The sequence below is a fragment of the Neofelis nebulosa genome, chromosome 1, assembly GCF_028018385.1.
Source record: "Neofelis nebulosa isolate mNeoNeb1 chromosome 1, mNeoNeb1.pri, whole genome shotgun sequence".
NCBI classification, from domain to species: domain Eukaryota; kingdom Metazoa; phylum Chordata; class Mammalia; order Carnivora; family Felidae; genus Neofelis; species Neofelis nebulosa.
Genome location: NC_080782.1, coordinates 215,045,407 through 215,071,788, shown reverse-complemented (window position 1 = coordinate 215,071,788; position 26,382 = coordinate 215,045,407). Strand labels below are relative to the sequence as shown.

Sequence of the window (26,382 nt, the reverse complement as noted above, 5' to 3'; positions counted from 1 at the left end):
ATCCCTCAATAACATGTTTCTTCTTGATTTTTCCATTTTAAGTATTATCTCTTCACTTCAGCCACGGGAGTTCAAGTTTGACACTCTCACGCTTTCCCATCCCACTCCGTGACGCACAGTCCACATCTCCCTGTCCCTGCTGTGTGATACATGCCTCCCCCAGCAAACTTGTGCTGGAATTTGGGTTAGACCATCATTCAGGTTCCATGTTCTACTAACTATGTAAAATGTTATCAGACAGAAGAACTATGTAGTGTACTTGAATTACATGTCTGCCAGTCACCACCCCCCCTCCTTTTCTGGGTACAGAAAGCTAAGAGAAAATAAGTAACTTTAGCCAAAACCATTCCACCAGTTAGTACCAGAACCAGGATCAAAAGTCAGCCTTCTATTTCCCAGTAAAATGGTTTTTCCATGACATCAAGCTGCCTCTCAAAAAATGTTTTTTTTTTAATTTTAAAATCTTAGTGAACCGATGTGAAGAAGAGCCTAGCGTTTATGTGACTGTATCAAAGTATTCTTTACACTTAACTGGCTTTTGTCAAATTGATCCCTGGTGACAGCTTATATTTCTTATAAACTAGAACTAGAGATAAATGTAGATAAGGGCCCACGTAAAGAACTTAGAGCTAGAAAGAATTTCGTCTTGTTTTTCATTTCGAAGACAAGAAGACTAAGGCCCAGAAAAGTTAAATGACTTGATGAGTATCACACGGCGAGTTTGGAGCCCCACTGGGCTGAAATTCCAGTTCAGCTTTCAGCCCGTGCTCCTTGGGCTGGGGACCCCCAACCCCCCAGACACCTCGTACCTCCTCTTGGACACTTTGCTTCGTTTAAAATCTCTGTTACACATGCCCAAGCCCATTCTCTACATTAAACTTACTCATCCCCAAAAGCGACATTAAAGCCTGTCAGAGTAAGACAAAAGTGAGGCGCCTGGGTGGCTCAGTTGGTTAAGCATCCAATTCTTGATCTCAGCTCAGGTCATCATCTCCCGGTTCCTGGGTTCGAGCCCTGCATTGAGCTCTTTGCTGACATTGTGGAGCCTGCTTGGAATTCTCTCTCTCCCTCTCTCTCTGCCTCTCCCCTGCTCCTGCGCTTGCTCTCTCTCTCTCTCTCTCTCTCTGTCTCTCTCTCTCAAGATAAATAAACATCAGAAAAAAAATCATTCAAAGCAAGTAAAAAATGGGATATAAAATACATTTTTTAAATTTTTTTTAACGTTTTATTTATTTTTGAGACAGAGAGAGACAGAGCATGAGTGGGCGAGGGGCAGAGAGAGAGGGAGACACAGAATCGGAAGCAGGCTCCAGGCTTTGAGTGGTCAGCACAGAGCCCAACGTGGGGCTCGAACTCACGGACCGCGAGATCGTGACCTGAGCTGAAGTCGGACGCTTAACCGACTGAGCCACCCAGGCGCCCCTAAAATACATTTCTTAAAACCAGGGTTGTGTTAGGCTACCTCGCATGGCTGCACAACTAGAACACCACACTGTGTGAGGACCCGGAAGACAATGATGTCAGAGGATGGAGACCGACATGAAAACATTCCTAAGTGTCATGAACAATTAATTTCATGAATAGAAGACAGTACCGGCACCGGGAAGGCACAGAGGAAGGACTGGCTGCCACCCCGCTCACCCCAGTTCAGCCCCAAGGCCCCAGGTTAACTTAGTCTTTACAGTGTTCCCTCCTCTCCCTTCCCTGTGATTCCCTTCATTTCCTGGGACCCTGTTGCGGCACCCCTGGAACATACACAGCTTCAGGCTCCGGAGTCCGTGCTGCCTTCTGCCGTCGGCCTCCAGGCCCACTGGAGGAATCTTTAGATCTGGGGCACAGAGCAAGGTGCAGGGAGAGAGGGGGAACCACGGGAGACAGGAGCACAGGGAACTTGTTGGGAAAGCATTCAGGGCTTTTGTCTTTTGGGGCATAGGAGTTTGGGGTATAAATGGGAAACTGACAGATTCACACTGTTGAAAAAACTGGAAAACTAACACAAAGAAAATGGCAAACTCGTGTTTGATGATATCAGCCCCTAATTAATTATAGCCCTTATAGGAATCATTTGTTTGTGTCTAATTACCATGTAGCTCAGTATCGATGAAACATAACATAATTTGTGTCCTATAACTATGCCTGAAATCTCATAAGCCTTACCTGTCGGTGCTTAGCGTTCTTAGTCTATTGCTCATGTCGCCAGCACAAGTCAAGTTAAAAGAATGTTTCATAAAGCAAAAGCCAATCGTATTCTTTTCTCCTGCCCCAAAGCTCCTGCTTTGCAACCTGCCTCCTTAAGTTCCAGGAGAGCAATCATCAGGATTATATATTATCAGAATTATATACTCTTGTGCATATACACCACTGGAGCTGCCCTGCAGCTTTGAAATGGCCACAGTGGCTGTGCCAGCTGCAGAAGACGATACACACAGGTTAGTGCATGGCCACAGCATAGAATCCACACCAGTTTACCTGTCTGGCCACACATTCCAATATGCCCCAAGTGCCGATTCATTGCAATGCTATTTATCACTTAAAGAAATCTTTTCTTTTAAAAACGTACTATCACAAAAATGCACATCACAATCACTTAACGTGTATTTTGCCCAGGTTCCACATAGTGTTCTACACTCTCAGCCCATTTGAGCTAGTGCAGCAGCCTGGAATGTTCCCTTGCTCAGTGAGCCTTAGAGCCCCAAACCATAAGCGCCCAGCGAATGAGCAACATAATACCGCATCCTGAGTTTTGTGTGTATGCAGCGCGTGCAGCTTATTTCTCTCTGGCCTCTCTTGGTGCCGTTGATTTTGCATTCTGATGACTGCTTCTGGCCCAGAGTGGCTGTCAAAGTGTGTGAGAATGTTGGTCCTGTTGGAAGCAAAGGACGATGCGTTGCCAGATGTCACAGCGCAGGTTCCACAGGAACCGCATGTGCCTGAGGAAAAGGTCAAGGAAGCCCAGGGTAAACGGCAGTAGGCAATACCATAGAAACATTATGAGAGCCTGAGATGTGGAGCCTGTCTGCAGGATAACTGGAAGAAATAATCGGCAGAATGCGACTTCAGCGGAAACAAAGAAAATGGAAAACCGGTTGCCAGTGTTTGATACTCCACAGGAAGTATGCTATAAGGACCTGCCAGCACTGATTCACTAAGCGCTCCTCTTTTCAGAGAATTCCTATGTCAAGTGCATTTGCATGAGGCTGTGACCATTGCTTCCAAGAACTTTTAGAACGTAGGTCATATTAAAAGCCCCTTTTGCTTCTTCTAACCACTCAGTGGTAGGAATGGCTTTTCTATCCATCCTTCCGGTTCCTTAGCTACACAGCACCTCAGAGAATCCTGTTGACATGGAAAGCACAATAGCTTTAAAAATTGCTAAATAGATGGTGTGTCTTAGAACACAAAAGTTCGGTCTAAGACTGAAATCACCTGGCCAGGAAATGGCACGAGAGATCACTTCGCGGCAGTAATGATAAAAGTCCACGGCAGTAGCTGTCTCTCGCCAGGACCACCTCTCATATTTAACAAAACCAAAGCAGCTGCGCACGATTTGCTGTAGTTGAGGTGACCTTGCATCACTAACCTTTGCCTTGGCTATGGACATCGGACGACCGGGCTTGAATTTACTCTAGTGTTGAATGTTAACCTGTCGAAGCCTCCTGAAAACAAAAGAGGCAAAAATAGAAAGGGTGGAACATGTAAAGACCTGACGGTTTGCCCTGCCTCTGCTGTCTCTGAATTGAATTAGCACTTGATTCCGTGAGGACGCTCAGATCACTGGATGTGCTGGCAGGTGGCAGCAGGAGGGGGTGCGTTTCCGTGCCAGGCAACTGCCGCCATGCCAATTATTTGTGGTTTCTCAACATGTGTTTTTGACACTCACCTACGCACAATGATAACAACATTTGGTTTCCCTTAAAGATTTGTTTGTAACTACAGCCTCTTTTCCCATGAAACATCCTCCCAATTCCCTCATGTGCGTTCCATATTCTCACATTTTCCAAAAGCCTCCTTCATCTCAGGGCACCGGGGTGGCTCAGTCGGTTAAGCGTCCAACTCTTGATCATGATCTCGTGGTTCATGGGATCGAGCCCCGTGTCAGGCTCTGTGCTGACAGCTGGAGCCTACCTGGGATTCTTTCTCTCTCCCTCTCTCTCTCTCTGCCCCTCCCTTCCTCCCTCATTCTCTCTCTCTCTCTCTCAAAATAACCAAATAAACTACACAGTTTAATTTCGTTATTTATTGAGAGAGAGAGAGAGAGAGAGAGAGAGAGAGAGAGAGAGAACATGAGCAGGAAAGCATGGAGCCTGACGTGGGGCTTGAACTCAGGAACTCCAAGATCATGACCTGAGCTAAAGTCAGATGCTTAATTGACTAAGCCACCCAAGTGCCCCAAAATAAATAAATAAACATTTTTTTTTAAGTTTTCCTCATCTTTTGTTTCTATTTGAATTTAAAGAGAAGAAAGAGATGAATAAATACTCTAAGTAAAGTGAGAGGTTGCTTTGGATGGATTCTGCAACCTTGTAATTTTATTTTGGAAGGCCATTCAAAGAGCTCTATCTGGGTCAGAGAGCAAGGAGGCCACTACCCACGACAGGGAGTCATCCCAGGCCCAGTGACAGGTCCAGCCAGAAACTGAGCTGAGGCCTTGCAGGGATCAGAGTCAAGCGGAGGGAGGTGCAGGATCAGGAGTTAGGAACAACCCCGAGCCCACAGGGCCATGTGTTTCCTGCCTCTATGAGGAGACGGCTGTCTGTTGCCCATGGCTGAACCCTGCTGTGCTATTTGCCAATTAGAGGCTGGCAGGAAGGAGCCAGGAAGAGTCCCAGCAGACACCCAGCTGACAGCTTATTGTGGAGAGGTTTGTACACAGAAGATTAAACTCATTTCTGTTGCGAGCAGCCTCACACATGTGCATTTAACATATTTATTAAGCATCTATTATGTTTAAGGATGTACGTATAAGCCACTGTGCCAACTACTGCTGTCGGGTAATGAAATGTAAAATAAAATAGTAAACTGATACGTGCCCCCCCCCCCTTTTAGCCGAAGCTGTGAAATCTTTACAGTGTCATTTATTTTAATCAGACTGGGTATTTTTGTTGCATAATAATAGACTTAGTGAAGAGGGGCATTTCAGTGAGAAAGTTCTTTATCAGAAACTGTAAACTCAGATAAAGAAATAACATAGGATATATATAGGTATGTGTTCCAGAACATCATATCAGATAGAGGAAGAGAGATGTTTTAGATTATCATTTCAAATGTTTAAAAATACTTACCAAGCACAACACTCATGCCGGAAAACAAAATACACCCAAGTCTCTAGGAGTGGTCAAGCAGAAAGGAGGAGGGTAAGACAGAGTTTGGTTGAGTCTGGGGAGGTGGGCCAAGTGGTCCAGCCCACAGTCAGGAGAAAGGAGCTGCTCGTTGGCTTGAAAAAGCCCATGAGAAAGGACGGGAACCCTTTCTATGCCAGAAGACTCCACCCACCCCATCAGAGCAAGAGTGTCTACAAGATAAGACCATAGACCACCTAGTCTGTGTCTTACATGTAGTATTACAATCACCCTAAGAGGCATTTGTCTTCAGGGCCAGGGAACAGACTTAGTATAACCCCACCCTTGCCCCATATGTTCACCTGCCACCTCTGCCTATTTGCTTCTTCCTAGACTTTCAAACAAAAGAAAGACCTAATTTCTCAATTAGGGACAAAGGCACTTAAAATGTGAATACCCTTTGGGGTTATTCAGTATGGATGTATATCAGCTATAGTGTAATTTCTTAACATCAATGAGCAAAAATCAGGCCCTTCCCTGCTTTGTGAGAATGAACAGGGATTAAAGAAGGCGAGGGGTCACTGAGTATTTGAAAGCAAATGTTGCCACCAGCCAGGGAAGAACTGAAGATAACTTCTTCAAAGTTGATGGCTTGCCAGAGATTGAAATTGAAACCCATAGAAGGTACCTATGGACAAAGGGATCTTTGTCATGCATTTCATTATAGAAGCTACATGTTATTTATGAAAATTAGGTGAGGGTCACCTTTTTTTTTTAAGCCAGTTATCTTCATATGAAAGACCATCATCATTCCTCAAGACATAGTAATGTGTCTATCATTGTGTCTATCAAGGCAATTTCTAATCTGTAAGAATAACCTCAGACAGTAATATGTTTTAGGCTAGTATGCTCAGTGCCTTATTATGGCCTGTATCACCCTGTGCTGTGACTTTGTTCCCCTTTATAAGTATCCTTCTAGAAGCAAAGATCCTGTTTCATGTATCTCTGTGTCCCAGTAAATAGCAGATGTACCATAAACATACCCAGAAATGTTGGCATAAGAGAATGAATAAATCCGTTCATTCAGTTGCCTGTGAATCAATCAAGAAAATTGTAGGCAACTATATTAAGTAGGATTTCTGTGCTGATATTATTATGACAATTTTGACAATTTTGATTCTTTGCAAGAATGCAAATAATGTCTTCTTGTTAGAAATAGGACATCCTCCAAAAGGTCAGGACAATAGCTTCCGCCCTGCTGCCCGTCATTCATCCTTCAACATATGAATTTATTAATGTGCGTGCAATTGACTCCAAGTAGCAGAAAACCCAACTGACAGTAGCTTAAACCATAAGGACATTTATGATTTGCTTATGTGGAAGACCAGAGTTACATGACTCCGGGCTGGTTCAGCAGCTCAACAGTGCCATTTGGGGACATTAGCTCCTCCATCCTTCCGTCTGCCACTTTCGACTTATTTCCACATGGTTTATCAGATGTAGGCTGCAGCTCTGGGCATCACATCCTGACTCTGTTTCCCAAGGCAGCAAGTGCGTGCATGTTCCAGGGCAGAGAAGGGCAGTGCATCCGGGGCAGCGAGAGAGCTCTCCTTTTACGTGGGAGGAAGATCTTTCCCAGAAACCTCCTGATAGACTTTCTCTTCCATCTCAGGTCTCATGCTTTTCCCTAAACTAGGCACTGGCAAAAGGGAATGCTATGTTTAATCCCAGTCAACAATGATTCATCTGACTCCCGTTTAAAAAGAAGAAAGAGGGAGTGGATGGGTGTTGGGCAGGCAGCTAGAAATATCTGCTGTGCCCCACCTAGTCTCCCGCTGGAAAATGAGAATCAGCTATGGTGGCCAGTCATACCTCCAAGGGTTAACTCTTCTTCCAGCATTATAATCTGACTATTTATATCATTTTACTGATGGTTTTTAAAAATCCTGAACTTGAGGAGGAGCCTAAAATATATGAGCCTTGCCCAGAATTACAAGGTTTTAGTGAGTCATGTCCCTTTCCTGCTCTGACTTTGGGTTGCTTTACTCTGGAACATTTTTATGAGTTATATGTTACAAGATTCATGGTTTTTTTCCAATCTAATTCATATGTAAGAGGACTCGTAGGATTACAGCTTTTAGGATTACAGCACACTTCCCTAAACGGAAGTAGATTGTGTCAGCCGTGAGAAACACATCAGAGGTCTTGGCACATGCATCAGTTTGCATCAAAAGCTGTAAGGGGCCATGATATTTGTGGTTTGGGGGAAATTTTGATCCATTTAATGAATATAGTAATGTCTATTTCAGTAATTGGAATGATTTACTTGAGCTCTTTCTAGGTGAAACCATCCCTCATAGGAAATGTATTCCAAATCCTCAACACAAACTTCAAAGTATTCAGTAGTTTATCAACTTTCAGAATGACCAGTGGCTCCATGACACATGTCTGTCCCCAGGAGACAAGCTTCCTCAAATGATAGGCCTTCCCAAGTATCTGTTTCAGTTTCTGTCCTGGGTTGGACTGACCTAGACTTCCTGCCTTGTACTTTTTATGAATCATTGTCAATTCATGTAAGAGATGCCCTAAAATGCCTTTGAAAACCCCTTGGCAGATGTGCTAGAGAAATATATTCCTGTGAGTCTAAAAGCATTCATAAAGTGACACAAAATTAGATAAACTTCCCAAAATGCCTTTTTTTTTTTTTAAGCAAGTGTCCTGGAATTTTGTGGTATGTATTTCTCTGGAATAAATCACGTTTGGGCTGATAATTATTGTTAAGAATTTGTCAAATTTGAAGCATCTCTAGACTCCCACTTGGGATTGGTGTATGGCTGTCTTCTTAGCAATGTACGCAAGGCCATCTCCCTTTCCCAGCAGATGGCCTGGGAAGACACAGGCGGCAAAGAACATACCAGTTCCTTTCTCCCCGGGAATTTCATAGCCAATTTTCTGCCTCCATGATGGCCCATTTTGATTGAGTGTCTTTGCAACTCCAAGAGCATGATTTCGGAGGTCACAAAGGGACAATTTGCAGGGCTTTTCCTTTTATCTTGTGCCATCATTTTTAGTATTTGTTCTTAAAAGACTGTTCTCAAGGCTCAGTTGGTTGAGCATCAGACTCTTGCTTTTGGCTCAGGTCATGATCCCAGGTTGTGGGATCGAACCCCACATCAGGCTCCATGCTGAGCATGGAACCTGCTTAAGTTTCTCTCTCTCTCCCTCTGCTTCCTTCCCCACTTGCACTCTCTCTCTCAAATAAAAGAAAATAATAAAAAAATTAAAGACTATTCTCTTACACTAGAATATCTGGATTGTAGGAAATATCTAAAGAAGATAACTAATTTTTGTTAAAGTTACTAGACACATAGGAATTTGCTTTCTTTTTCTCTTCTGAAGTTTTTTTATTGAATTTTTTTTTACGTTCATTTATTTTTGATAAACAGAGCACAAGTGGGGGAGGGGCAGGGAGAGAAGGAGACACAGAATTCGAAGCAGGCTCCAGGCTCTGAGCTGTCAGCACAGAGCCCGATGCAGGGCTGGAACTCACAAACTGTGACATCGTGACCTGAGCTGAAGTCGGACGCTTAACTGACTGAATCACCCAGGCACCCCTGAATTTTTTTTATTTTTAAACAACATACCTGAATACACATGCGCGTGCGCACACACACACACACACACCCCTAAAGTGAAGAATGATATTCAGAACAATTTTTCCAATAATGCTGTCATTGCTGAGACCATTTTTGTAACTTCATCTTTTAGAATTGGCCTAAAGAAGACTCACAACTCTTATAAGCAAACTAGTCTCATCACTGTGTAAGTGTACCTTGTTTTGACTAAAGCCACAGATTGATCACCTTATTTACAAGGTTTGGAATCACTGAAATCAGAGCATCTCAACACTAGGCAAAATGGCAGAAATCATTGAGTTCAACTCCCTTAGTTCTGATGAGAAAGTTGAGGGCCAGAGAAGTCAATTGACTTGCCAACAGGTACATAGCAAGTTAGAAAATAGTTTATACCAGAAATCAACTCCAACTATCCTTTTACTGTTTATTAAAAATCAAACCTAGTTTTAATACATATTTTCCACCGTTAAAGATATTAAAGAAGAATCTGTCATGGACTCTGTAGATCCTTCCAGAAGCAGTCCATAATTTGTTTTGAGCAGTGATAATATTGTAATCAAAGCATCTTTTAAAAAGTTTATATTATTATTATTATAGTAATAATAATATGTAAGTTCCATTGTATTTGTTTTTTAAAAAACCTGTTAGACTGTAGTTATAGGTTTAAAAATATTTTTTAATGTCTTTATTTTATTTTGAGAGAGAGACAGAGTGCAAGCGGGAAGAGGGGCAGAGAGAGAAGGAAACCCCGAATCTGAAGCAGGCTCCAGGCTCTGAGCTGTCAGCACAGAGCCTGATGTGGGGCTCGAACTCACAGACTGTGAGATCATGACCTGAGCTGAAGTCAGACACTTAACCAACTGAGCCACCCAGGCTCAGCTAGTTATAGCTTTTATATAGATTTCTTAAATTCGAAACAGAATAAAACACTATCCCAGTTTTTAAATGTTCCTTGTTTTTCTCATTTCTCATGGAGAACGTCTACAGAATGCTCCAAAGTGCTCCAAACAGTATCTGCTGGGCTGAGGCAAGCTTGTCCTTGTGCTGTGCTGTCCAGTGAAAAAGCCGCTAGCCACATGTGGCTATTTAAATTTAATTTTTAGTTAACTAAATAAAATGTAAACGTCAGGTCCTCAAGTACTCAGTAGCCACATTGGGCTACTAGCTACCATATTACACACTACAGCTGTAAACATTTCTATCAACATAGAAAATTTTATTGATTAGCGCTGGTCTAGAATTCTTATACTTCGTAAGTATTTTAATCTACTGTTTATCTCTTATATTACCTCTGGATAAGTTAGAAGGTGGTGACAAGTTCTGGGAAAGTTTTTTAAATGTTTATTTGTTCTCTGAATGTTTCTAGCTTTTCTGCATAGTTTAATTTTAAAAAGGAGAAAATATTTACTTTCCCCCATTTTTAGAGCATGATTGTGTGTGTGGAATTCATATCAATTGTCTTGTCCCGGCTGCTGAATTTTCTTAAAGTATGCTAAAATTGTGGCCAAAACCCTGTTAATGCTGCCAAAGCTATTGGCAGAAATCTCTTTACGATGGTCTAACATTTGAAATTAACTAGTCTGGACATAGACAAGGGAAGTTATGTTGAATTCATTCTTAATAGCCATTTTACTTGCAAAGACTCTATATTACCCACCTACCTTCATTAATCCAACATCTAGAATGAAAGTCCAGGCACTGACAAGGAATGGGTCAGCTCTAAAGACTGATCTGGCATCATGCTTCTGGTCCAGGTGCAAGCCCCACCCTGCTCTACCCTCAGCAATTAGAGAGCAGTGACCAATCCTCCATGGCTTTCTACTTCGTACGATGTCCTGCCAGAACATCTTCCAGAAGACTTTTTGAACAAATAAATGCATATTTGATTTGGTCTGCCCTGAAAACCATTACATTTAACAGCAGACTCATAGGATTCATGAAGTGTGACTGCTTTGAGTTCTTTTTATTGTGGAATGGTATCCACTGAATGAACTTAGTACGACTGGAATTCTTGGGTGATTATCAGCCCTTTTGCTGAATCTGTGCTGAGTGAAATTAGGGACCAGTGAGTCACAGGCTATCATGGAAGAGGGCTAAAGTGCAGCTTACTCTGTTTGCCATTGCAGGAATAGTAAATCCTGTATTAAAATAAAGGTGAATTAGGAAAGCTACAAAGTACCATAATAAATTAGAGAGGGTCCAGAAAATAAGTAAGCAGTTTTTAGTTTCTGTGTGTATAACTTTAATATACCACTGCAGCACACACAGATACATTTGCTATTTTTGTTTTCCACATGTGTTATACAAAGTATTTCTCAAAAGGATCGAATGTCTTTGAAAATTAAATAGGTAAATGTGTATCTGCTGAGACTCAGCTGGAACAGCTGGGCAGTGATCCTTTTAAACCGTCCAGAGAGTGTCAGTCTCTGGTGAGATCCACTTTCCCTGCTTCTCGAAGGTGTTTGTTGTTCCTGGTGTGGTTGCTCGTGTTTGTTGTTCCTGGTGTGGTTGCTCGAGGCACGTGCTGCCCCAAGAGAATTCTGAAGCTACAACTCAGCCCAGTTTCTTTTCTTTTTTTGCTTTTTCAAAGAATTTTTTTTTTAAATCAAATGTCTCCTTGCCAACTGAATGGATGTGAAATCTGATGAAGTTGTTTGCCAAACTCTAAACAGCATCTATTGTGTCCTGTTGCCTGAGGTTATTCTTCTTTCTGTCCTGCAGTCTCTGGGGTTGCTCATGAGATAGTGATAATGTCTCAATTCTCCGTTTGTAGATAACAATCAACAGAGATAGTGGTGAAGACGTGAGTTCCCCCAAACACGGGAAGGAGGACCCAGACAACATGCCCCACGTGGGCGGGAATACTTGGGCTGGTGGAACAGGTTGGTAGCACCCGCATCCTCCTGGGTCGAGCTTCCCAAAACCTCACAAGCCCAGGTAGAATGCACACCACCTCTGAGAAGGTGCAGGGGCCTCTTCCTTTCTCTGCCTCCCCCGTTAGTCAGCGGGACTGTGCTTTTGCCCTGAGTCCCAGTGTGACATCAACACGTGACAAAGCTCTAGCCTTTGGAGCCCCACAGATGCTGCCACCTTGTGACGGGAGACCATTCTGACCCTCCCAGGGTGGCTTCATCAGTAAATTGGAAAATACTACCTGCCTTACCAGGTTGTGGTGAGGATTGAATGAAATCACGATTGTAAAGTGCTGCGCACAAGCCCTGGTCTGAAGAATGTATTCATTAAAAATGTTAACCCCTTCTAAATTCCATGCCCTTGGGATCATGCCAGCAATCTATAGTAAATTCTTTCTTGACCAGCTGACTTGGAAAAGAAGTGGTCCTCGCCTTCCACATCTCAGAAGTGAGTGTGTTGAGGATGCAGGATTTTGAGATAAGAGAGTCGGCTGCAGTTTGAACTGATGGCCGTGGTCCGTTCCTTCCTCTTGGCTGCCTGATGAGAGCATTGTTCCCATGACTGCTGCCTTCCTCTTTCCTCTGCGGCAGCTGGACACACACATCTGCTGGGCCTCAGGAATAGGGCCAGACTGTGTGTGCACCGTCTGATCTTATCTGTCTCGTGTTGGCACGAGCTCCATGCTTCTCCTTCCCGAAGGATGGTGTGTGCCTCTTGGCCTTGACAGCCTCGGGAGGAAATGGGTTTCTGTGCTGAGACAATGTGCTATCAAATAGGCCCATAGACTTCTTGCCTGTTCTGTTTATTCATCAAGCATCAGCTTTAAAGAAAGGGTATTTTTAGAAATGTCCTTTGATCTCGAAATCAGTGTCAACGCAGCACGATTTAATCCATGTGGAATGCGTTGTGAAATGAGCTGGCCCGACGTACATTTCCCAGCAGTGGACTACTCTGGAGCCGAGGGTCTCGCTTGTTAATCACATTGAACAGAGTTCTGACCCAAATCACCTGATCCCTCTTTCATCATCTGAGCCCCTCCCTTTCTTGTTCTCCCCATACTTTAGGAGCTGATTTAAGTTGCCTGAGATTAGCTTCAAGATGATGCCTTGAAGTCTAGAACCTCTGACCAGTGTTTTCATTTAAGTCATACAAGTTAAAGGCTCTCAGAAGTAGAGGTCATGAAGAGCTCCCCCCTGTTGCCCTCTCCACCCCCATGGGACTTCCCTGAGGGCCCCTGTGACTCATGCTGACTGCTCACACCAGCCTCTGAATGGTTGTCATCTCAGCACCTAGGAGGTGTTAAGCTCTAATCATGATCCACCCATGCCTAAGGAGAACCTGTAGGAAGGGAGTCAGGTCACAGAAATAGCTTTTCTACCTCTGTAGCTCATCGTCATTGTCCAGTTACTGGTCCCCTCTGCCTACAGGCTGTCGCTGAGTGAGAACCAGCAATCACACCATCTAAGAAGAAATTTTCCACCATCAGTTTCCAAATAAAAATGAAGTCAGATATTCTCAAATCAAAGGGTAAACATACTGTAATTAATAGGCTGTTGTCATGGTGCTTCCAAAAGGAAATGACCTACCTGGACTTTGGTCAGGGAAGCAGTACATGCTGAGTTCTTACTTTTAGTTTATTATACCAGTTAAGGCTCCGAGGGGGAAAAGGTCAATGTAACATAATTTAACAAAAGCCTAAAAGCTTTCAAAATTTCCACTTTGTGAAACTTAGAAATGACCTCATTCTATGTGATGAGAGGTTGTCTAATTAATAATAGTAAGAGCAACCACTTCTATATTTTCCACCAGATACTGTTCTAAGCATTTTAGCTTCATGAAAATCCCAAGAAGTTAAGTAGTATTAGTATCTCCATTTTACAGATGAAGAGACTGAGACACAGAGAAGTTAAGGGACTTCCTTCAAGGACACATGACTAGTGCATTGGAGCCAGGATTCAAATTCAGCCTGTCCGCTTAACTGTACAGTGTTGTATTATATAATACGGGTATACGATACGACACGATGCGATACTGCACTGCCCCTCCCAATATTGAATTCTCTTCTGAGTGCCCAAGTTATGTGTGAGTGAACAAAAGAAACTGATTACTAGTATTTTCATCATTATAAAACAGAGGTAGCCCAGAGGCCAAATCTAGCCAATACATGTATTTTGAGGACCAACACGATATTTTAAATAACTTGAATTTGAATGTATTTAGACAAGGCAAGTTTGCTCTAGCTAGCCAAAGGCGTCACCAGTTTTTATAGTATTATCTACCTGGTCCTCTAGGCATTTAATTTATATTTACAACACAAACAGTTTCTGTAATATTACATAACACACACTTACAAGCATGCAGACTTGGGTTTATATTGGAAAGCTGTCCTGCCGCTGACAGTGTCTAAAGCTGACTGGATCTATATCCTGGCTGTCTTTCTCTTATTTTAAGGAAAAGTAAGGTAACGTGCAAGGGACAAGGAGCGGTGCTCATTTAGTTGACAAATACATACCAAGTTATCTATGGTGCCCAAGCCACTCTTGTAGGTGCAAAGATTTAAAATTATGTAAGATATAATCCCACCCATCATTAACAGTTGGTGAGAAAAGAAAAAATAAATATTAAAGGGTAACAAATAGTGGCCAGGAGTGATCCCTGTGAGGTAGTCATCGGACGAGATGTCTTGAAATATGGGTAAACTTTGGCTGGACAGAGAAGACAAAAGGCACCCTAAACAGGGGGAAACTCTTTGTTTCCAGGAGACAACTCATTTGAACATTTAATCACTAAGTGGGTGCCATTCATATGCTTCACAGGACTGCTTTAAAGGTACGATCTGACTTTTGTCTTGTGGTCCATCAGTCTTGTCACCTGGACTTTCATGGTTTCCTTCCAGGGGGAAGAGACACCGCAGGCCTGGGCGGCAAAGGAGGTCCTTACCGGCTGGACGCGGGCCATGCGGTGTACCAGGTGTCTGAGGCCGAGAAAGACGCGGTTCCCGAGGAGGTGAAGAGAGCCGCCAGAGAGATGGGCCAGAAGGCCTTTCAGCAGCGGTGAGTGGGCCGCCGCAGTGAGAGCAGGGCGGCTGCTGGGGTGTGGTGTGGCGGCGGTCCCCGAGTAGATCCCGCGTCCCATGATTTTCCACCTCATGCAGCAGCGGCGACCACAAACGGACACCCCCACGCCTGCCTCCCGGCAGAGGCCAAATGAACATACTCCCTTGTTCTTTTTGCTTGATGTGAATATGTTAAATGTATTCATTACGTACGATTGTGTAGGAAAAGGAATTGAGCACACTGGAAAGTCAAACCAAAGATACTGCTCTGAAGAGGGGCGCCTGGGTGGCTCAGTGGGTTAAGCGTCCAACTTCAGCTCAGGTCATGATCTCTCAGTTAATGCATTTGAGCCCCCTGTCAGGCTCTCTGCTGACAGCTCAGAGCCTGGAGCCTGCTTCAGATTCAGTGTTTCCTCCTCTCTCTGTCCCTCCCATGCTTATGCTCTGTTTCTCTCTGTCTCTCAATAATAAATAAACGTTATGGGGCGCCTGGGTGGCTCGGTCAGTTAAGCGTCCGACTTCGGCTCGGGTCATGATCTCGCGGTCCCTGAGTTAGAGCCCTGCGTTGAGCTCTGTGCTGACCGCTCAGAGCCTGGAGCCTGTTTCAGATTCTGTGTCTCCCTCTCTCTCTGACCCTCCCCCATTCATGCTCTGTCTCTCTCTGTCTCAAAAATAAATAAACATTTTAAAAAATTAAAAAAATAAAATAAAATAATAAATAAATGTTAAAAAATTTTTTAAAAAGATACTGCTCTGAAGAAAAATTAAAGTTCAAATCACTCCATCCACATCTGTTCTGTTCCTAGGCCCCATAGGAAATTTAGAAAACTCTACGTGATAGTCGATAGTACCTTCCTGCCCTCGGGAATCTTGTAGATGTGGGGATAGGACTAGTAAACACACACACACACACACTCAAACTTGCACACTCATGCCCACATACACTCCGGAAGTTAAGGCTGCAGTCACGTGGTACAGAGCTGTGCCCCCTGCCAGTACGGAGAAGGGTGAGGTCGGTGAGGTGGGGCCTGAGCTCAGCCAGGATTTGGCTCTTCCAGGAAGGGATAACACCAGAGTAGAATGAACATAGTGTCTATGGCAGAGAGAGTCAGCTTATCTATCCAGGATAACGGGGTACCAGCTGGGGTGGAGGGGAATGAGGTTGAATGTGGAGTCCCTCTCAAAGGGCAGAGGCCTTGAAATCCAGGCCAACGAGCCTGTGGCTTTTACATGATCCGGAACCATTCTGGGCCACTTTGATTGGAACCATCTAAAAAATAAGAATCCACATGATGCTTTCACTAGGCATCCACATGTCTAAAAGCAAAAAATACCAAAGGACCCGCAATGTCTCCTTCATGTTTGAGGGAATTGGTAGTGGTTCGGGAGGCTGGTTTACATTGTTGTGCTCACTGAAAGGGCTGGGTACAGTCGGAAGAAAGCACCCTCAAGTGTATGTGAGTAATGAAATTCCTCCCACGTAGAACATCTGGTACTACGTTACATGCTGTGCTTACACATCCTGCAAGTAAACAGGACAGAACAATAGGGACAGAAACGCAGGCCCCTCCGGCCGCGCCCTCAGGAAACCCTGCCAGCAGTAGGACCCTCATATACCCAGGAGGTCAAACAAGGCAAAGTGTTCCTCGCAGCTGTTCTGCTGCCATCTCTGGAGGCCTGGAGCAGGTTATTTATCTTCACCGGGCCTGACTTTGCTCTTCTGGGATGGGGGACTTTCTTCTCTCTTCCTCTCAAAAAAGTTATGGGGGACAGATAACTATGTTAGATGTGAGGGCAGTTTGGGGGCGTGTGGGTGGCTCGGTCCATTAAGTATTCCACTCTTGATCTCAGTTCTGGTCACGATCCTACGGTTCATGGGATTAAGCCCCAAATCAGGCTCTGTGCTGGTAGCAGAGAGGAGCCTGCTTGGGATTCTTCCTCTCTGCCCCTCCCCGACTTATACTCTCCCTGTCTCTCTCAAAATGAATGAACTTTAAAAAAAAAAAAAAAAAAAAAAGGAAATGAGAGCAGTTTAAACTTCTTAAAAAAAAAAGTGGTAGGAATGCTACATGGAAAATCTTGCTGGGATTCAAATACTGCTCTACATTTCATACAAACAATAAAACATCCATTAGGAAAAGAACCAAAACCACATTAGGAACCAAAACCACATTAGGTATGCATCGACTAATAAGTTCCTATTGTTGCTATCCCCAGAGCCTCATAAGTAATTATCCCGTCTCAAGTTTTGCCTAAGTGGACAAATAGATTACTTTGACACACACATAGTTCATGGGAGGAGGCAGAAAGACCTTTCAGTAGTGCTTGGGCACAAGTATACAACCCCTTCTCTAATCTCTGTAATAGGGAGAAGGAACCTGGTCCTGTTAACCACTGCTGACAGGGAGGGGAAAGAAGCATCTGTGATAATAAGGCAACTAAATGTAGTAGCTACAAGAGAGGAAAGAAATGAAATGGGGAAGAGAGTGAGAAAACCATACACGTCTACTCATTACTGCAGAGAAGAATCTAGTCCATGTAAAAGAAAAATCCATAAGGTGGTTGAAAGACGAGAGGTGGACAAGAGTACGAGAAAGGAGAGGAAGAAATAAAAACACATGAGGATCCTGAGAAAGACAGGGCATAGCAAACACAGGAAAGAGGGTGCTTTCTGCTTTCATGGAGTAAATACTCCTATTTGGTGAGTATCCAGGTTAGTCCCGCTAAAGATTTTCTTTCGCTTTTTAGTATGAAACTTCTCAAACATAAACAAAAGTGGAGAGAAAACTTTAAGAACCCTAAGTACCTGTTCTCCCAACTTCAAGAAGAAAAATCTGGCTCCACTCCTAGTCCCCACCCTTGGTTTGTTTTGAAGCTAATCCAAGATGTCCTATCCTTTCATTGTAAATATTTCAGAGTGTATCTCTGAAAGATAAGGATTTTTAAAAAATAAAAATAAAAACACACAATACAATTATCGTGTCTTTAAAAAGTAATAATTCTTGGGGCGCCTGTGTGGCTCAGTTAGTTGAGCAATTGACTCTTGATTTCAGCTAAGGTCATAATCCCAGGGTCATGAGATCAAGCCCCCACGTTGGGCTCCTTGCGGGGCATAGAGTCTGCTTAAGAGTCTCTCTCTCTCTCTCTCTCTCTCTCTCTCTCTCTCTCTCTCTCTCTCTCTCCCTCCCCCTCTGCCCCTCCTCTGCTCACATGCATGCACTCTCTCAAAAAAAAAAAAAAAGAAAAGAAAGAAAAAGTAATAATTATTTACTATCATCAAATAGTCTGTTTTAAAGCTATTTTGCAATGCTAGGCATATGTGGAATGAGGTCAGGTCCCTCCATTTATGCTTTTATATACCCTGGACCTTTTCTCCATAGTTCTTATTCCTCTTTCCCTTTATATTATTATTTATATGAAAAGTTGATTTCTCCTCCACTGGCTTTAAGTTCCTTGATGGCAGAGTATTGTGTTCTGTAATATATCCCCAGTACCTATACCCCAAACCTAGTGCATGGCAAACACTCGTACACTTGTGGAATAAATAATATGCACAAATAATGCTTTATTCAAAGATGGGCTGATACTTAATTCAGAAACTGGCTAAAACTAGATGGAGTGGGGCAATGGGTTAAATAGGTGATGGGGATTAAGGAGTGCACTTGTGATGAGCACAGGGTGATGTGTGGAAGTGTGGAATCACTATATTGTACAGCTATAGCTAATATAACACTGTATGTTAAGTAATTGGAATTAAAATTAAAACTTAAAAAAAAGAAGAAACTGGCTAAAACCAGACTGAAAGCCAGACCCATCCATCAGCCTAGAGGTCCCTCATATTACCTTGAAGAGCCTAATACTCCTGATAGGTTCTTGACATCATCAACATAGCCTCTAGTTAGCATTCATTTGTATCTGGATTCCAGTTCAATACCTGTTCCTATGCATCAAGAATTGATTGATATTGTACACTGAAAGTAATATTATGCTGTAAATTAACTGGAATTTAAGAACTTTTTTCTTTTAAAAAAAAAGATTCATTCAGGAAGACAAGCATAAGACATGCAGAAGGCAGAACAGAAACATTAAAGCAACAAAACCTGAATGAAATCGATGGTGAGGTATTTCACGTGCCTAAAAGAGTATTTAAGGTGGGTGCCGGCTGTGGAATGTACCTACTACCATTTGTAAAACTCATCAGCCTCACACCATAGATCTCAACTTATGTTTGTTTTCCTCATAACTGATCCAAAATTATAGTATTTAAGGCTGACCTATAAGAAAAGTAAAATGAGAACTAAAATTCCCAGACTGTTACGTAACAATAAATATACCCTTTAAAAATATACCGTGCCAACAAAATGCAGTTAGTCCACATAGATTACTAGGATGTGAAGCAGCTGTGCGCTGCAGTTTTGATCAGTTAAAGCAGCAAAAAGACATATTTCCAGATAGTTTTGTGGGCTTGAGAGTATTAACACCAGGAAGCTTATCTGGTCCAGAGGCTAAGATTTCCTATTTTCTTTCCCCTTCCCTGCTTCGGTCTTCATCTTTCAGAATTTATCAGCTTTGAGCACCTTGTAGGCGATCTTTCTGAAAGCTGAAACAACCTGGAATATGATTTCCAGACTTCTTCATAATTAAAACAGCATGTGATGTGTTTTGGGGTGCAATGTGACCGTGCCAGAAGTAGCCCTATCACTGGAGCGGATTCTGATCTCACTACAAAGACCAGTCCGCCCAAGGTGACTTACCAACTGCCTGACTCCTTTCCGTGTGTGTGTGTGTGTGTGTGTGTGTGTGTGTGTGTGTATGTGTGTGTGTGTGTGTTTCTCCCTGCTAAGGGCAAGCTATCTACATTTTTTTGTACTAACCTCCCTTCTTTGAAAAGTATTAATCTCCCTTCTATGGGACAGAGCGTATTAGCTTCCTATATATGAAAGAGGGGAAGTTGCATGTCCCACGTATTCATGGTGCCCAGCTTCTGTCAGCCTTGAGACTTGAGACGTAACTTAATCTAATGAAAATTTATAGAGAGGTTTAAGAGATTGCCAAAAAGCAAACATAAGAGGTATTGTTAGGAGGTCAAGTGCTATACTCGTATTCCTAGCTGTTCTTCAGAACAGAAAGTAAATTAAATTTAGAAGGCCCCTTGGCATGTCACCTTGGGGAACACCACTCAGTTATTATTTACCTTTTGATAGTCAGTGCTTTCAAATTGCTCTCTGATGGCATTTATTGAGTGCTACCATGTGCCAGGCATTGCACTAGGTACTGGAGATTCAAAGAAAAAATAAGACTATTTCTTCTCTCAGAGGAATAGAAGAGAAAATATCCATGTAGTAAATCACATGTAATAAATGTGTTTTTCATTGTATTTTTGGTTTAGTTATACACACACGTGCATACATACTTGTGTGCACTGGATTTCAACATAAAGCATATTTCCTCCTGTGGAAAATAAAGTTTGAGAGACACTATGATAGAGGGAAATAGACCTATGTAGTAAAAGCAGTAATGTGCAGAGGTTTCATAGTAGATAGCTGTAGAAGATTTATGAATAAGAATGATCCGTTTTACCAGAGGGATCAAGCAAGACCTCATTGGATGTGGCCTTCAAGCGGGATCTTGAAACCTGAGTTAGTGTTAGCTGACCCCTCCAGGTGGTTGGGCAGGAACTGCAGATCTGCCCTTGGCAGTGTAGCCCTAATGTTATGTGATTCTAGTAAGCCTCCAACACTCTGCCCCATGATGGCTGGATTCTTCCCGGTGCTTGGCCTGACATGGAGGAAGAGACACCGTTCATTCTCATCTTGCATCTGGGGTTTCTGTTCCAGCCTGAGATGACAAATCTAGATTTTAGATAAGAGTTTCAGCTGTGCACACAGGATCCACACCTGCCAGCACTACACACACGTATACACGCCCATGCACACATGCAGAGCAGTTTAGAAGACTGTGCCATTGCTAGGCTTTGTAGACATGCATTCATTAGTGCCTATCCTAGTATCAGAACCCTTTCATTTATAGAAATTTCTAGAAACGTGATCAAATTAGCGTATTATGAATGCAACACTGTAAAGTCCAAGAGAGCCTCATTCCGTGAAGGAACCTTCTCCTTATGATTAGTTTGAGATGCTGCATTTTAAATAATCCTGAGTCTTATTTTTATTTCAGTCATTCATTTGATTTCATTTTGAGCACCTATTATGTGCTAGGTACCATGGTAGGCACTGCACATATAAAAATGAGAAAGACTCAATCCTTCTCCTAAGGGAGCCTAGTTGGGGAGACAGGTGGCAGACACGTATAGCATGAGTAGTAAATGCTCTGATAGAGGGAAGCCCAAAATGCTCTGAGGCTACAGAAGACAGACCTGGGATCAGTGCAGGCTTCCTAGAGGCAGTCCTTATTGAGTTGAGTCTTGAAGAGTAAGTGGGAATAGAGACAAAGAGGCAGAGAAAGGAAGTTCCCAGTGGGGGAGAAGCCCAAGCTCTGGGTGTACAGTGTGTTCAAGGATTTGTGAATGTCCTGCTGGGGCTACAGTGGAAGCTGATGATAAAGAACAATAAAAAGGAGCACCGTGCTGGCAGGTTAGAACCTCAAAGCCACAATAATATGAAAACATAATTATCCTATTAAAAGTACACAGCAATTGCAGAAAACTCTTGTATTCTACATAGCAACACATTAAGTTACATTCTTTGGGCCTGAACTGTTATCTTGGTCAACCAAATATATGTCCTTGGTCTCTAAAAGCAACCCACGGAGCTCTTCTAGGAACCTGCCACATGAACTGACCAGCTGCCAACATCGTGACACGTCTTTGGGATATGGCAGTGGTTTGCTATAGAGCTGACTCACTGGCTTATGAGAGCCAGTTGCGCACATTCTTTCCCAAGTCAGTGCTTGGTGATCTTACTGTTAGTATTTTGGAGTTGATCATGGTGGGAGTATCTACACCACAGAAATCAGCAAATACTATAAATCAGAGTTTTTTGTTGGTTTGGTTTGATTTGGTTTGTTCTGGAAACCTACTTGTTAACTTTTTACCAGCCTACCACTAGACATTTTCTTCCTTAGACTCTCCTAACTGGAAACGTTGCTTCTTGAGTTTTCTCCTTCAAGGCAACATCAGATACCAAGGACCTTGCTATAGTTCTAGCAGAAGACGAATGGACGCAAGGGACCACATACACATGATTTCAGCTACTGTCTTTTTCATGCCCTCTGATTACAGGCTAAAGGAGATCCAAATGAGTGAATATGATGCCACAACCTATGAAAGGTTCTCAGGTGCTGTTCGACGGCAGGTGCGCTCCCTCCGAATCATCCTGGATAATTTACAGGTAATCTCCAATAATGGGCTAAGAAAATAATCTGGGCCCAAAGCTGGGCCCATCCCAAAACTACTGGAGAAAAGTTACCTAAACCCTAATCAACCAGTCAGAAAAAAAGTAATCAATGCCAAAATGTTTGTGTAAAACTGCAGATCACTCCCTGGCCTTCTTAGGTCAGTTCTCCAAGGAAAATATTTGACCTCTCCTATCCTGTCCAAGAAGCAATAATTTGACCAGCAATCCTAGAAGACCCCAGACTCCCTGATTCCCCTATATATAAGATCTATGAGCATCCCACCTCTACTAGAAATCCACAGATAGAATTCTTTTCCTACAAATCATTTCACTGTTGTTGACTATAGACAGAGGAACATTTCTGATCATCCAGACTGTGCACTCTCTATGTCTCCTGGCATCTCCTCCGATGCTCCCCCTGCCCCTGCATTGCCTGCCTGTTTTTTCAGTTTTAGACTGTGGTTTCCTCAGAATAAGTTAATATTTGCTCTTGCCCCTTAAAATACTAATTAAGATGCTTCAATATTTCCTAAGCAAAGACTTGTTATTTGGAGAATTTGCTTTAAAAAAATAAATCCATATGCAAATTGTATGAACAAAGTAACATTGAATGGTTGGATTTTTTCCAGTAAAGTCACTCACTTTACCAGTGCTCATCACCCTGGGCATCGAAGGCAACTTCTAGGTGGGCTCTGATCTCCATGGCAAGGCAAAAGGTGAATAAGAGCCGAAATGAGTGGTTCACACGAGATGAGGGCAACAAGAGATAGTGTTTATATTAAAACTGAAGAATGAGTGGTTTAGTCAGTCATTCATTTCTTAAGTTCTTGATGCACACCAGACATTAGGGATAGAAAAATAAAGTGCAGGGGCTCCTGGGTGACTCAGTCGGTTGAGCGTCCGACTTCGGCTCAGGTCATGATCTCACAGTTTGTGGGTTCGAGCCCTGCATCAGGCTCTGTGCTGACCACTTGCTCAGAGCCTGGAGCCTGCTTCAGATTCTGTGTCTCCCTCTCTCTCTGCCCCTCCCCTGCTCATGCTTTGTCTCACTCTGTTTCTCAAAAATAAATAAATGCAAACAAAAAATCTTTTAAAAAAGAAAAATAAAATGCAGCCCCTGCCCTCAAAGAAGGATTTCAAAGAAGACAAATAGGCAAATGATTTCTTACATTCGTAGGGAAATATGTGCATGATTCTATGGAATGAACGAAGAAGGGCTTTGTGGAGAATGTAATGCTTGAGTTCACACTTGAAAGAGGCTAAGGATTTTCCAGATGGTTGAGGAATCAGGGCATTCCAGACATAGGACACATGATGTACAAGTGCAGGTTGTTCAGTTTGACTCTGAAGCACATGTACGTGGTGGGGGACAGTGGCAAAGGAGAAGGCTATCAAAATCACAAAGACCCGATCATGATCTGGCCCTGGCTTCCATGAGAACATGCAGACAACACTGGGTTTTACCCTGTGTACAAATAGGCCATTAGATTACTCATAGTACTGGAGAGAAATACAAGAATACATTTTATTTTATTTATTTAAAAAAATTTTTTTTAATGTTTATTTTTGAGAGAGACAGACAGAGTGCAAGTAGGGGGGGAGGGGCAGAGATGGAGGGAGACACAGAATCTGAAATAGGCTCCAGGCTCTGAGCTGTCAACACAGAGCCTGATGTGGGGCTTGAACCCACAAACTGTGAGATCATGACCTGAGCTGAAGTCAAACACTTAACCGACTGAGCCACCCAAGCACCCTGCGAAGATATTTTTAATTGAAGGAACGAGAATCCTCATCTGGTATTAGTTCATGTCTTGACTGGTATTCATTGGGCACCAGGCTATAGTTACTTTTACAGACATCGCCACATTCAATCCTCACATCAGCTCTTTGAGATAAATGATATTATGTTCACCAGATCAGCCAAAGGACGAAAAGGCAGACCCACTACTGTGACTTCTTCAAGTAGGAATCCAATTATACCTGGGTTAGAATTAGGGTTATCGTTAAGGAATGACCCTTCTGCTAAAGTCCACAGCAATGAGACCAGCATCAGAAACTGCCCAGTTTTGCTTTCCACCCTCAAGAGAGAGGTGAAAGAAAACTGTGAAGGGCTCAAAGAAAAGCAACAAATAAGATGAAATGGATGGGAAACAAGAAATTGGCACCTATTTAAAAAACCATAAGGGGATCCATAACTTTCTAGATATCCTCAAATAGAGTAATTATTTCAGGGATGTTTTTCTTCTCTTCTTCCTTGGAAATCTGAAAAAGAGAAAATAGGCTTAAATAATAGCAAGAAAGAGTTTTAAGATATAAGAAAGGGAATAAAAGTGATGTAATCCTTGGATGAGGACCTAAAATGGTTGTAGAACTACCATCCCTTCAAATCTTCACAAATAATACAAGCATTTTAATAACAGCAAACATTTACTGAGCAATTACAATGTGCCAGAGACTCTACTAGTTGTCTTACATTATCAACATCATTATCAAGATCTCTTCCATCACCATCATCACCACCACCACCACCACCACCACCATCATCATCATCATTGTCATCACTTAGTGACTAATAGTGCCAGCCCTGGAGCCAGACAGCCTGGGTTCTATAAAATGGAATGATAGATAATAGGGCAGTTATGCAGATTAATTCAGATGAGACATGTAAACCATTTAAAACAATGCCTGGCACATAACGTTCTCTACAGAAGAATTTGTTTCATCATTACTTCCCTTGTATTTGCTAATATTCATCAGCGTGGACTGCAAGCCAGTCAAATGCTTTACATTCATTATGCTATTTAATCCTTATGATAAGCAGTAAGGACTATGTTCTACATTTCTTCTGAAATGTAGATATTTTGTTCCTGCAATATCCTGTAGATATTTTGAGGAAACGGAAGACTAGAAAGATGATGTAATATGTCCTGGGTCATAGGGCCCAGAGCTTGGGTCCCTATTACCTGTGAGGCCTCTGTTATCTGCTGCCAACTCTACAATTCTGTGAGAAGTATCATGCTCACCTATGCTCACGACGCACTTTGCATCATTATCCTGATGCCGACGTAGCATTGTCAAGTGCTTCCCTTATCACATGTAGGTATTTTTGAAACCCACAGGAGTGTTATTCTCAGGTGAGCCTTCTAGTCCTCAGTTTAGAGAGATGTGCTAGCTGAAAACGCAGCTACCGGCCAAGGACAGACAGGGCCTCCTGCAGAATATGAATCTTCAGATTGTTACCAAAACAAGATGGCTTTGTTTGGTCCCCTTTTCGCCATCTTCTGCCAGTCCTGTGTGGCTCTGATTGACTAATAGCTCCCAGCTGTGTTGAGGTTGCTGTGTAATCCCAGTAACTATGGGTGTTTCCTTGGTGAACAGCAGAAAGTCTGGCCAGGAACTAGCAAATCATCATTTGAAATGACTTTTCAAAGTACATTTTCAAGCCCACGCATTGATTCCGGGTGGCTGTGCTGAGATTTGAGGAAAAGGAATGTTGTTGCCACTCCTGCTAATGTCTGCTTCAGTGAGTGTGTCTTTGCAACATGTGTCCTTCTTCTCAGTTGAGATAGCCATCACCAGTGACCTCTCTGCCTCTTGACTGGATCATGGAATATCATAGAGTCCTGGTTTTATTGGACCTTTTATGAATCGATAGCAAGAATCTTCTTATTAGAATAGAGTTTATAATAAATTCAATTATACTTGGTTCAGAATCTGAATCTCTTGATTCCAGCATTCCCTAACAAAAGAAAATACCCATTCCACAAGAAGCCACTGATTTTAATCATATCTTCTCTCCAGTGTTTTGCTGATCTACAATCAGGCTAATTTCATTCTCAGGCTGAACGAAATTAGCCTTTCCCTGACTGCTTTCGCTAGCATGATATCTACGTGAACCAACAATTATGTTCCTTTTTTTTCCTTTAGTAGTTCAAAATGAACATTAACATTTGGCATGCACTGTGCTTGGCACTGAGGGCAAAAAGATTCATAGGATACTGTCCTTGTACTCAAGAGGGCTGTAGTTTTGAGGAGTGGGAAAGACAGGTACCTGAACACATGGTTTCAGTTGAATATGGTGTCTTGGTAGACAGATGCATAGAATGCAGTGGAAGCCCAGAGGAAGGAGATTCCAGGATGGATTT

At 42.7% G+C, this 26,382-nt stretch overlaps 1 protein-coding gene across 1 annotated transcript in view; it reads left to right on the top strand.

Annotated features, from left to right (window-relative positions):
- Window positions 1-26,382, top strand: part of VWA8 (von Willebrand factor A domain containing 8) — a 365,564-nt gene that overhangs the window by 306,770 nt on the left and 32,412 nt on the right. Inside the window, exons 38-40 of the mRNA XM_058684129.1 lie at window positions 11,688-11,796; window positions 14,724-14,880; window positions 22,123-22,231. Of these exons, the coding sequence (XP_058540112.1) occupies window positions 11,688-11,796; window positions 14,724-14,880; window positions 22,123-22,231 (375 nt within the window). The remainder of the gene's footprint in view (window positions 1-11,687; window positions 11,797-14,723; window positions 14,881-22,122; window positions 22,232-26,382) is intronic.